The 14,042-nt window shown below is 35.5% G+C and overlaps 1 protein-coding gene across 2 annotated transcripts in view; it reads right to left on the reverse strand.

Moving 5' to 3' along the window:
• Positions 1–603: 603 nt before the first annotated feature.
• The window catches only part of METTL15 (methyltransferase like 15), a 103,619-nt gene continuing 90,180 nt past the window's right edge, over positions 604–14,042 (reverse strand). For both annotated transcript variants that reach the window (XM_052810908.1, XM_052810907.1), the window contains exons 4-6: positions 11,712–11,907; positions 9,446–9,620; positions 604–1,642 (exon numbers count right to left, since the gene is read on the reverse strand). In XM_052810908.1, coding sequence (XP_052666868.1) covers positions 1,197–1,642; positions 9,446–9,620; positions 11,712–11,907 — 817 coding nt within the window. In that variant the 3' untranslated portion in view covers positions 604–1,196. The remainder of the gene's footprint in view (positions 1,643–9,445; positions 9,621–11,711; positions 11,908–14,042) is intronic.

Below are 14,042 nucleotides of genomic sequence, written 5' to 3' on the forward strand. Positions count from 1 at the left end.
TTATTCCACCAGCCAAGCTTCAGGTTTATCACAAATGAAATCCTGCTACCAATTTGATTATCCAAGTAAGGACTTATTTCCTGAAGAGATGAGTCAGAGGTCAAAGAAGTTGAAAGTTACACTATTTTCTGATCATTTTTAACATACAAAGACAGCAAAACAATGGTCTTTTAAGATAAAATATAAACCCAAAGCTAAATCCAATTCATATTAGCTTACAAAAAAACAAATTACATTACATGTTCTACTACCTAGTATAGCATCCAAATAGGAAACTGGTGTTACAGTGGGCCTTTTATAAAATAATTCAGTATTTACCTATGTAGCACCTCTTAATAAATGATCACCAGCAAAGCAGAGTACTTTTTAAGACCCACAATGCCCTGTTTTTGATGGGTTAATTATAATTCCATCAACACCTAAAAGTTGTACTGGATCTACGCACAGAAGTTAGGGTCACAGGAAGAAATTCAAATGATCAAGTACAAATCTGACTGCTTGCTTGTAGTGTCCAAGTGCAAGCAGTGGTCTTTTAAGTATCTTTTTTCCCCAAGATACATTTATTATTTAGAATCCGTAAACATTAAATAACCAGGTGACCACTCAGAAGTAAATATTTACTTATTTTAAAAAAAGTTAAGAGCCCATTTACAAATTCCTGGATAGAACATTACATACCGCTATCAATTTATTTAAGAACTAGCTCTTGTCCCACAGGCATTGATGCAACAAGTCAATTGAGATACAGAGACTTATATATCATGAATTCTTCGGTTATCTGAAACTTATTCTAGATTAAACCAGCCATCTGACTTAGGTGTGTGAAATCCACCCCCAGAAAAATGTGACTGTCTCAGTCAGCTACTGAATTTAGACTGTTAATGTCAGGGTTTTGAATTTAATCTAAATTCATCACTGTAAATACATCAAACCTGTAATTTTTATAAACTTTGGTTTTGATGCTCTTTTTAAAAAGATGTCTTTTTTGTATAATTTTTGACACCCACTTATCTACATTTATTTTACCTTTTGATGCTCTACACTACGTCCTAATTAAAAAGAAGCACAAAGGTAGGAAAGAAATGTTTTCTAACAGCCTTCATTTTATTTTTTCAGATTGATACTATCTGTCCAGTTAGCCTTCTGGAAAACAAAATTTAAGGAAATTATACAATTATATAATCATATATTTTGTTTTAGAGTTTAATAGCAGCTCTTAGCTTGGCCGACCTTCCTCTTGGGTTTGTTTGAATATCCTTGGCCTGGGGTGTCAGAACTTTTTTCTGTAACAAAATCCACTTTGAGTTCGATTTTCCATGGGGAGATTCTTGTGCATCTTCTTTTCTGGAGCAATTTTTCAGACCCTGTCTTATCTTCTGCCTTGAGCTAAGATTGTACTTTTCTGTCATGTCTATTCCATGAAGAAAACGTTTGATAATACGATCTTCTAGTGAATGAAAGGAGAGGGCTACAAGGCGACCTCCAGGTTTTAGAAACTTCTCAGCTGTCTTCAGCCCTATAAAGAGTTCATGGAGCTCATCGTTTACAAATATTCGCAGTCCTTGAAAAGTTTTGGTTGCAACATGTGTAGGTCTCTGAAGCAAGTCTTTTCGTGCATACAGTGCTGATGCTGGAAAAGCACCTGTCATAAATTTTAAAAAGGAGATGTTAATATCTTATTATTTCTACATTGCTATCCTGACATTAATCCACTCACCCATGATGACTTTAAAGGAAAGCATACTTACAACTGAACCCTGAGTGGTGAGCTTCCTTCTCTATAATATATCTTTATTTTCTGCTTTGAATTCACATTTCTGAAAGTAAACCCTATTAAACTGACTTGGCTTGTGGTTGAGTGCTGTTTTTTTCCCTAGAATCTTTCATACAAATTCCTTCCTCAAACGCTTCACAAAGTTAAAATAAAAAATTATGGGTGAAACTAAGGTAGGGAAAAAATGAAGATGGGCTAGATAAGCCTTTCTTTACAGTTCAGTGTAGTCAATGTCAGTGCAGTGTTTGTGGTCGTTTGTTTTACGCTTTAAAGGCAAAAAAAAAGTTAATATATGATGGACACAATTTTAACTGTTGCCTTCTAGATAATTATGCATTTCTTCACAGGCAGACATAAGACGAAGACAATGTCTACCTGGTGAAAAGTATTCTTCAATGAATTACTCAAAGCTGAAAAGAGGCATCCTTATTTGGGGATAAGAATTGTTGACCACTACACCTCTGTTTCTTCAAATGTTCACAAAAATACCTTGAGAAATTTAGAAAATGCAGATGATACTGTTGCTTTTTCACATGCCTATACGGCAGAACGTGTCAAGATATGAGTTTGTTGGACAAAAAATCACCAGATTAAATAATTTTTACTAGGTGCAGAAAACTCCCTATTCCTTTCTCCAAAATTCTCATGAGCTATACAAGTCTCTGTAGAGACTGAAATTCTGATAGCAACTTTAATATATCATTATTTAATGAAGATTCAAGCCTAAAATACATTATCTGAGTATAAAAGGGCTGAGCAAAAAGCTAGAGAAGCCAGATTTGATGGATCAAAGGGACTAAAGCGCAAGAGTTTTACAAGATCTGTGAAACGTGAGTAAACTTATAATCTATTATGTAAGTGAGCACAGGAGTCTAGTAAAGATAAATTGAATGAATAATGCTAGCACATAAATGGAAAAAATTATTCTTCCAAACAAGAGGGCCCATTAGAGATAAGGCAATACAGCTCGTATGTATGTATTAAAACGCCTTAATTCCATGCCAGTGCTAAACTACAACAAAATAAAGCAATAGGTTTGAAGTAAATGCAGTTCACATTCAAGTAATTGATATTCTATGTAGTGGAGTAAAAGAAGGGAACATGGTACTTCTGAAACAAGTTGACTAAATTCACATGTACACAGCTGATTGAAAAAAAAATTTAATAGAGATATCATAATCCAGTACGCTGGCACAAAGCAATTTATTAGTGGAATTCCTGAGAGTTTTAAAGGTAAGATTTTACTTCTGTCAGACAACGTAAGTGTTTGGCATCACAAACGCACAAGCAATCATCAGTGTTCAGCAAAGGGAGAGGCCAATAACAGGATTTAAAAATCCAATCATTATTAACAGAGTTATTATCATGTATGCAGTGTATCTAAGATGTGTTTCTGCATACCCAAGTTTCCCAACTACATTCCCTACCTCCTCTGACTTTAATGCTAACAGTTCCTGAACTAACTGAAGACACCCATCATAGCTGCGGCTGTTTCCTATTCCTATAGTCTGAATCCTTCGAGACAGAAAATAGCAACAGCATCAGCTTCTCCCAACACACACACTACTGCACAGGAATTTGTGGCTTTAAACTCTGTTTCACAAAACAGTAAATAGATTTAACCTGCGGGAGCTAGGCTCCTCCATCACTTACAAACTCTAGAAAATATTATGGTAGCTAGCTAATATAATTTCTGTCTTTGAGAACACCATGTTCTATACTTTCTATAAATCATAAAAAAGAATATATACCCTCATTGTAGGAATCACAAAGCCTGTTTTGATGAACGAGCTGAACTAAAAGGGGAACTCAAAATTGCAGAAGGCAAGATGTTCCAAGAAACCAACTGACACCAAGCTTGTACTACCTGGCACAGTATCTATTTCCATATTTCTTTACATACCTAAAAAATAAATTCTTTGAAAATGGAATCCTTAAAACAGCCATTGACTGCTATTTGTGTGTGAAGAAAACTGTCTCAATGCGTAACAAAGGAATGCTGTGCTGAGAAAAATAAACAATTTTCTTTAAATGATCGACTATCAGCTACAAACGCTAGCAGTATGCTCAGAACTCTTGAATAGTTATTAAATGAAACAGCAGGGTTTCAAATCAGCATGTAATGTATCCAAAACCACCATAGGACATGCACGTTTCCATGGCATGCACTAAGTGACTACATATACATAACTTATTATTCTCCGTTAGACCTGTCTTAGGTTTCAGTCGTAATAGCATTTTTCTTCAATGGAATTTGAAGTTGAAAGATCAGATACCTGGGTATCTTTGAATTCAATTACAGACGCCATGGTCTCTTGAATAAGAAAATACTGGTTTTTGTAAAAGATCTCACACAACAAATCTATCTCTTTTTCTAAGCCTTCTTTTAAAACCACTGAAAACATACCTCACTCTTCTCCTCCCCCTTTCCAAAACTAAGCCCACTGCTGCCATGTTCACTTTAAGAAAACAGTTGTAACTGGAATGAAAAAGCACTGTTCCCTTACAAAATATTAGCTATTAACAAGCTAGTGGGTTAGAAAACAGGGTGCATTTTTTCGGTTCTACCTGTATTGTTCCTGCCCCTTGCTGAACAATTTACAGCTGTGACTAGAAGAGCATCAGTTTTATACTTTCAATTTTGGGCTGCTACTGCCCAGATCTGCTGTTCACCTCTCAAAGCAGATCCAGAGTTTTTAACTATCATATTTTAGCAGTCTAAGTATTTCTAAAAATACTGCTGGTTTTCCGGGGATGATCCATTTCTGATATTCTAAGAGTATTTCAGCTTCCAAAAGTATCACAGATAAAAATGAAGCCAACCCACAAGAGTACAGCATGTAATTTAGGTACAAAACTGACTGTGCTTCTTGATCGGGACCTAACCATAAAAAAAGAAGCCTAGAATGAGATCCTTTGTTTAAATTTCCACGGCCAATCTCTCTGGAATTTTAGTAAAATATTGGAAGTTTTAACTCCTATGTCAACAAAATATCTTTTACTTATCTGAAAAAACAAGGATGATATAAAGATCTACTTCAAAACTGGTTTTGTAAAAATCTAAATAGACATGACATGCTGATATTTGGCCAGATTTTTAGTAGTCTGATCATGAACACTGCTATTTTGCAATTGCAATACTGAATAGATAAACAAAATAAATGAGATACTCAGGCTACCAGCATGATTGGGACACTAACGGGTCTTTGGAAGGTTCTTCCATTTGTCCTGTCATGGTTGTTGAGTGCAGTGTCTTCCTATAATAATCTTCTATGACAATCAACTGTGACGTTTATTTATTACTGTGAATTAATTTATCACACACTGAAGAAAAATAAATTAAAACCTAGATATATTCTGTAAGTATAATACAACCCTACATGCCTCAGTTGAACATGCACAAACAGCACTGCAGGTCATATATAATGGTACAGAATACCAATATTCAGGAAACTGGTAAAGAAATGCAGCCACTTTGCAGCTTTAGGCAACCAAAACCCCCCAAACTAAAACCAAAATCAAACCATTTCCAAGTTCAAAGACTTATTGGTCTGTCTTCAAAGACTGGGATTAACCAATAAATGTACTCTGTGGTAGTGATTTCTGTCACACTGGCCTTCATCTTTTTAGTACAGACAGTAGATTTTGATCTATGTTCCAGGGGTGAAAAATTTTCCTATCCCACTTTTAGTCCTCTGGTATAGTTAAATAAAAACCTATTTGTGCCTTCTGCTAAGGCACAAAATCTCTCACCCAGCCCCCTCCAATTACCATGACACTAAAAGAAAATCCTTCCTGGTAACAGGCTGTACAACGTACAAAAATATAAAAAAAATCTGTATGGGAAGCTTGTAAAATGAATTTCATTCATAAAAACACCACGCTTCTGGCTAGATGACTGGTTTGAAATCCCAGTGAGAGAAATTATCATTTTTAGTTTTGGGATGCCCTGATGCTACTTACACTTTCAAAAATCTAATAGATTCACATGTTGAAATGTATTGAAATTTTAAAGCTTGTGAATGAAATTAGCAACGTGCTGTGCCTGTCAATATGAACTATTAAAGTCTCCAGAGTGTATGAGAGTGGGAGAGTTTAAAAATTAATTCAGATCGTGCACCTGTTTGCAGGAATCCGTCTGTTGAATTAGCATTGCATTTAATAAGTTTCTGTGACGCAACTAATGTCCTTTTGTCTAGGCTCCCTCAGTACAGTGTTAATTCTCACCCATCTGAAATTCAGGCAATATTACAAATTCCAAACTGATAAGTAAAGTCTATAAATGTGAACCACTCCGAATGAGATTGGCTTTACCCATTAAAGTTCTTTTTAAACTTTTCAAATTTCTTTAGTATCTTATCATCCATCCCTTTCAAGTTAAATCCAAATGATTACATGATCTCAAAATGATCTGTTAATAGATTGCATATCTAAATAACACTAATAAAAATTAAATTTTGAACAAAACCCAATAGATAACACAAGGTATGTTACCCACTGAAAAGAAATAAAAATAGATCACCAGTTCTACGGAAAAGGCGTATTAAAATTACATTCTAAAAATTCCACTATTTTTAACCAGTTTTCCTGCACATCGAGTTAAACCTATTGTTTCCAAACGACTCGGTGAGCTACAGCAAAAGCCATCAGGAAGTGCTTCCTAATCGACTTCCACACATCTATTCACAGACCTTCAGTTGAGAACTACCAATCTGTAGTATTTGGAGTGTTCATAATAGCAGACAGCTGTGTGAAAATTATAAACAGTGAGTAGAGTTTGACTACACTGCAAGAAGAGATGATGTTCACATGACTGAACAGAAAACTCTTCCTTTTTCCCACGTAAACTGCAGACTCCATAGCTCACAGACATCTCCTTATATAAATGGATCAGAAGCCTTTTGGACAACATTTAGGAAAACAAAAAAAAGCCAAACTTTTTTTTTAGGGTTTTTTTATAGGACCTTATTCATTGGCACAGTATGTAGAGAGAAAACTTTCAGGCTCTATGTCAAGAAAGAGAAGGAATTATTTTCTTGAATTGGAACAAAGGAACAAGAAATCACTGGGATACCTGATTTTGCCCCAAGCTGTTGTAGGCAATCTTGACGTACAAATCTATTTGTATTTTTTTTCCAGCTATACCTTAAATTTATAACTCTTGCTAATACAAACTTTAGAAACATCCGATTGTTCTGTACCTGTTGTGGAGCTGTTTTGTTTGTTTGTTTGGGTTTTAGTTACATCCTGCACTCTTATCTCCCAATCAATTAGCAAGAACAATACACATTCTAACCTTTTGGAGGGTGGTAGGAAAGACCAGAAGTCTAGCATTCTATAAATAGAAATGAAATTTTCCAATTTCAGGCTAGTCCAAATCTCGATACACTGGGATTCTGGTTACCAGCTGGACCTTAACACAAAACTTCGGAGTTCTAGAAATTCTGAAGCCATAGTAATCTATAACACATGAAAGAAATATGGACTATATATGAATTCTTAGATACTGACAAAAGCAGAGAAAGAGACATAAACACCCAGCCACATTGGCTAGATTTTTTGCTTGTTTTCTGGCTCCTATAACTAGGCAAAAGAATTGATCCTGTTCTTGAGAGATAATCATGCTTGTATAGAATCTGCAAAATCTAAAATGCAAGATTTTATTATTCTAATTAATATTTTGTTTTTTAAAGGACTTGACATTTAACTGATAGGTCATAGATTTTACTCTGTAAAGTCCTGAATTAGTCGGGGTGGGGGTGGGGTGGGGAGGGGTGCCACCAAGAGGATCCTGTAGCTGTGGTCTCTGGCACTTCAGCTCTGGCTTCCCTCAGTAACTTCACTGATATCATTTTGCATAACAATATATATTGACGATAGATGATAAATTAAACAAAATATATTATAGTTACCAGAAATTTTCTTGAGGTGTAATCAGTCCAAAAACTAATAGGATCCACCGTTGTGCTCCTTTATTGGAGGAGTCAAACTAAAATTGGAAGAAGTTCTACGCAAACAGGGATCAGTGTAAGTCTTAAAATTGTTTTAACTACTTGCATACTTCAAAAAAAAGCACACAAAACATATGTATTTACTGTCTTGGCAGATATGTGCTGGATTCATTGTCTTTGGCATGTATACTGTCTGATGCATACCTGATTCATGTATCAAACTTCTCCTCAAATATAGCAAAGAGTTTAAAGTGAGAACAGAAAAATCCTCATTGTCACAGAAAGTGACCATTAAGTAATGACTCACATGCAACACATTAAACGTGAAGAGATCTTCAATTGCTGTCTTTTATGCACTAGTATTTTTATTTTATTAGTGCAAGCTAGTGCAGAAAATTATTTCAGAAGTTACCCAGTTGCTTGTTTACAGCCTGTAACACATAAACCTTTAGCATAACAATATGGTTGCTTCAATCTCAATAATGGTACAGTTATTTATTTATATATATAAATATATATTTAACAGTTTTTCAAGAAGCATGAGATATATGTGACAAAAACTAAATTTTAGTTCGTGATGTTGATGACTGACTATATTAAAAATGTAACTCTCCAAGTTTTATAAAAGACTCATAATGTTTTATTTCTTTCGTTTTTCAAGATTGTTTGTTCCTCACATTCACTATATTTACAGCAGGGGCTTACAACAGCAAGCAGTGTCTTCAGATCCTTATATCAGGTAAGCCTTGGGCCTTGGTTGACTGGACATTTTGCTCAAGTATCCTGACTGACTTATACAAATCCAAACCTTTTAATTTGTTTGTCCATCATTAAAAGTAAGTCCCTTAAACTTCCAGTTTAAGTAATACAAATTTTTATGAATACAATACATTTTTTAAAAAATCTTCAGGATACTAATACAACTTTTAACACTATTCTTTAGCAAATGTTAAATTTGGATAGCCATTTTAAAGGTCTATATTCAAAGGAGTCAGCAGTTTAGACTTATTTGTGACATGACCCAGTAATTTTCATCGTTAAAAAAAAATATATCCCTACATTACATATTATAATGTTCATTAACAGGATTTGTGTCTTACATTTGTCCTTGAAATTTTTCACTTGAGAACACAAACATGAAGGTTCTTGATGTGAGCACAATTCCTGCCTAACTACATTTTGTTCAAGTTGTTTACAGTGAAGAGCAAGTAAGATGAAGTGTTTCAATAGTCGCTTCAGGCTGATCTAGTTGGCATTCACAAGGTGAAGCAAGCTATGTATTGCTTTACTTTTTGCTTCCTCGTTCTTTAAGCAAACAGAAATGATCTGATTTAATTCATAATTGGAAACTGCCACAGTACTTCCCCTCAAAATATTAAAATGTAGAAATTTATAACTAAGAGAGGTCTATGACGTATCTGATATTTGAAGGCTTATCAATAGCTGGGATAAGTAATTCCCTAGGCTGCTGTCATTCTGCGTTTCAAGTTCGTTGGCAAAATGATAAATCACTTCATGTAAAATCTATTATTAAACTAATTGTCAAACTACAATATTAAAAGTGGGAGCTAAAAAAAAAAATGAAAAAAGAGAGAGATGACATCAGAGCAGAATAGGCAGGATTAGATCCTGCATGATTTCAAGTACAAATAGATCCCTCTGGGACTTTGGGGATTAATATTTTTTCCCCTCAGCCACTGTGAAGAATTAATGAGGGTACCTGCAACAATGCTTGCAAGCTGCTGAGTTCTGGTGATGGGGTATATGCTGCGTGCCTGAACGATGGCTGAAGCGATTTTCTTGGCGTGCCTCTCCTCCCCGTATGTTCTCAGGATGGACGCAAGCGCCTGTTGATCTAAAGCATTCACAACATCAGCAGCAGTGGGCATGTCAGGGTACCTACGCACAAGAAAAGCCAATTAGTTCGCTGACGTCAGTTTTCATTGACAAGAGGTGAAGCTTCGTAGCATTGAGACATAAAGTCAAACACACACACTGCATACAAGTGCCTTTGAGGTTTTCAAATAAGAGACAGCAACCCTATGAAAACAGATATAGCTTGCACCTTTTAAATCCTTTTTCTTGCTACTTTAAACGGAGTTTGTTCCTTAACATCAATTAGAACAGCTGAAACTTCCAAGTATTATCATAAACTATGCTTAATGAGTTGACAAGAATAAATACATTTCAGTATCATGTTAAAATGGAAACGCTGTGTGACTTTTTTATTTAACCAGCTTTAGAATATAAACTTGCCCCTTATGGGTTCATTTTAGTCACCTTGCATTATCTGCTGTTTTCTAGTCAGAACTGATTTCAAGGGTCTTTTCTTTCACATCTCCTGCTATGAATACAATTGCTCATGAAAATAATTTAACTTTACTTTTCACTAAAAGGCATAAGAATTTATATCCAAATACTGTTTTAAGAGAATAGAAATGACCTAATATTACAAATGACAGGAATTATTACAATATAAGCAGTATAAGCTATACATTTTTTTTTTTTAAAGCTCTGTCACTTTGCTATTGAAATAGTTCAAGGTATATTATGAACATAATATATGGGTTTACTAATCGGAGAAAACACACAACCTACTTAATAAATACTCTTCTACAAAGACATGAATGTGCAGAATATTTTTCAGGCATTTATTACTCTCCTGCAGTATCTTACAAAAGATAACAAAACTTAGGAATCAGAGGCAAGTAGTATCATAGCAACAACCGTAGTGTAAGCCTTTTGTTATGCCACAGGTATCCTTTGTTCTTATGCTCCTGTTCCATGTATGTATTCTCATGATGCAAATATAAGCCTGGAGTTCAGATTCTTGAAATCTGAGCGCTGAATCCCAGGGGGAATCACGTGAGCTTTTTACACAAAACTAGAAAAAGCGAATATCATGAAATTTGCTGTGTTAAGACTTAACATTAACGTGTTAAGGTAATTCCTTAGAAACTGAGGCTTCCCATTGGCTCTATGTGAGCAATGAAAGATCAAATGACATTTCTTAAGACTACAGGTTCATCAAAACACAAAGCAAAAATTTTCATTCTCCCAGTAAGCCATTATGCAATTACTGCCATCATCTATACAACAGAGATCTTTGGTGGTTTGTGTAAAAAGCACAATGCTACAGAAATACACTAGGTTGTTTGAAGATGAAAACTGCTACATAGGTAGAAATTATCATTCCACCATTGATTTTCATGCTCTTGAATGTACTAAACACCAATTCTAATAATTTAAATAGATGTGATTTATTTAGTAATTGTTAATTTGACAGTTAAGTAATCCTGATGTGCCTCCCACACAATGTGAAAGGAAGCTTATAATATTGCTAAGGAAAGCTTACAATAAATCTTTGGGCATGGAAGACAACATTATACTAGTGTGTTAAAAGCAATGTTGCTGTCCGATTTCAACTGGAAGATGTCGTGGATGGGATTTTATTTATTTGTTTTATATTATGTTCCTTTTAGAGAGAAGTAACTGGGTCAGATGGCCATTGCAGAAAAGAGGGAGGTTGCTCCGTTCCTGAGGGAGCAACTGAATGTGCTCAAGTGAAGGTTCCACAAATAGTAAGTGTAGCAGAAAAGGAAAGGGACTGCAGTAAGGGTTTGTGAGCCTGCAGATCAAGTACAGTCTGAGAAACTGTGGAAATAACAGGGAGAAGACAGGCCTCTGAAAGTCAGATGCCCCTATGACTGTATACCATACACTCCAAAAACGTAAAATTTTAATGGTATAATTAACAAAAGTGTTATTGGTTTAATTACTCATCACTGGAACTTTCCTCTTATTTCAAAGAAGAAAAAGATGATAACCAGGGTTCTAAGTATTGAGATAGAAAAAAGCTTTGTGGCAAAAGAATGACAGTATAGTCATGCAAAATTAGATGCGGTTTGATGATGAGAATTCTTCAATTTAAGGGGGTTGCTGAGCACAGAGGTTTTGAGTTTCAAGGAGAAATATTTTATTAACAGGTACCTGTCGCTATCCATCCTCATGTCCAAAGGTCCGTCCTTCTGCAGGGAAAAACCTCTTTCGGGTGTATCAAATTGCATGGAAGAACAGCCAGCATCCAAGAGGACTCCATCTAGAGTCCCTGGCTCAACTCCAGAGGAGATTAACAAAGCTTCTGACTGGCTAAATTGTCCTAGAAGAGCTCGAATCTGTTTCCTGTAAGAAAATAACAAATAAATAGCCTCAATTTTAATTATAACAGTGCAGTGTCTTCCCCTTGTATAGCAGGAATTAGATAGTAGCACTCACTTGTCTCAGAAGCAATAGGGCTATTCCCAAAGTAATAGTTTAAGTACTTTTCATATGTCAACATTGAAAACTGGTCCAAACTACCCATCAGCAGCTACTTAAGCTTCTTTAACTCTTTACTCTCTTCCTGCTTGATCTCAAAAAAATGGAAACCTGACTAAAATTTCATTTTTTCAACACGCAGGAATTCAAAGGGACACCTTTCACATTCAGTGGGAATGCCCTGACCACCAAGATACGTGCCATGCTGGTGGCACAGGGCCCTTAGTCAAGTGAGGCCAGAGTGCGGAAAAGAACAAACGGTTCTTGGACCCAGGGGAGAAGCAGACAAGATGGAACACGACTGCACAGCCTCAGGGTTAATACTTACCTGCCAGGAAAAAAATCCTGGGTTCCTGCCATGGGACAAACGCCTTTCTTTTTAGTGGTATTTACTGTTTCAAAAATAATTGGGCAAATGAGGCGCACTGGATCATAAGCAGATAAAATACTTCAGTGTAGTTTCAATTCAGGTACCTTATCACTGGGGACAGTAGAGTTTTACATGCATTTTTGTGCTTAGCATTCTTCTTTCTTAGGTTTAAGGTGGTTCTTGCTTAATATTCCCATACTGGGGAGGGAAAGTGGCACCGCAAGGGAGAAGATGACACAGCTCTGAACTGCCCAATGCTTTCTTGGGTGTCTAAACCTGGACTTTTGATTCTTGCTTATATATAAGGTGACTTACAATTAAATAATTTATTTTATCTCTCTCTCAAAATCTCAATGAATTTCACAGATTTAAAAAGATTAACCAACTGCATTTTTAAGCAGTATCTGCAAAACACAATATATTTCTGCCCTTAACAAGAAGCCACAGCCTCCACATCTGATTTTTGATTACAGTTTGGGGAACTGCTCTCCAGCCCCATTTATTAGCATTCAAATTATTACAAGGTCCACTAGGTTAACTCACATAATTTTGTCTAAGTTACATGGGCAGCAGTGCATGGATGGAGAGAGCGACTCCTTTAACTTTCAGCTACAAAAGGACAGCTGCCTGTATATTTTTTGACACTTCAGCATTATAGTAATTTTGAAAAGAAAACTTTTTCAAAATACCAGCTTAAGTCTAATCCTTCTTTCAGGTCAGTTTAACATCAAGACAACTGGCACTATGACACAACGGAGTCAACTCCAGTGGCTACAGTTTTAAAATACTGTACAAACAAGGAATCAGAACCTTTTTTGCACCCATCCAACTGGAGTGAGAAAATGCTACCAAGATTTTAAAAAAATTTAAAAAAAAAAAAAAGAGAGAAAGAGAAAAAGCTCAGTTAAAGGGAAGAAGTTATGAACGCAACCATATGGAAGAACATTTAGCTACACAATGGTATGCTCATTAGAGCAGAATGAATCAACCTATTTCACATAGTACAAAAACCGGGAAATAACTTGAATGAACAGATTTCATGAGGGATATCATGATCACACATACACATTTTTCAATTGATTAGTGTCCAGCACATAATTAAACGCAACTATTCAGCTTAATAAGAACTGACAGTTTCTGAAAAGCATAACGATATACCTAACTTATTTAAACCAATTTAAGCTATATAGTTACAGCTTTGAGACTGTATTTCCCCTCAATATAATGAGAGGGATTTTCTTGAAAATCTGTGCCACTTTGTCCAACTGGGCAGTGTTTCTAATATTATAGCTTGTGCAGACGAATGAACTTTAAAATTCCGTATGTGGGAGATGAAAATAAATGAGATCTGGAAAAAATTATAAATTGCCATTGTCTAGCTCCCCCAACAGACAGTAATCCACATCAGTGGCTATGAACTAGTGCTGTACTGTGCTACCAACCAATCTGAAAATTATTCTGAACTATATTTATAACTTTCTAGAAATTTGATTATATTTCTTTAAACAAGTCATAAGAGTGCGGATGACTAAGATGTTTGGGACAGTGGCCTTTGATTTGTGGTCTGCCAACCCTTAGTGATCAGGAAAAGGTAATTAAAAAACAAGTATATTTGAAGTAAGTTGAAATT

The sequence above is a fragment of the Harpia harpyja genome, chromosome 16 (assembly GCF_026419915.1).
Source record: "Harpia harpyja isolate bHarHar1 chromosome 16, bHarHar1 primary haplotype, whole genome shotgun sequence".
Lineage (NCBI taxonomy): Eukaryota > Metazoa > Chordata > Aves > Accipitriformes > Accipitridae > Harpia > Harpia harpyja.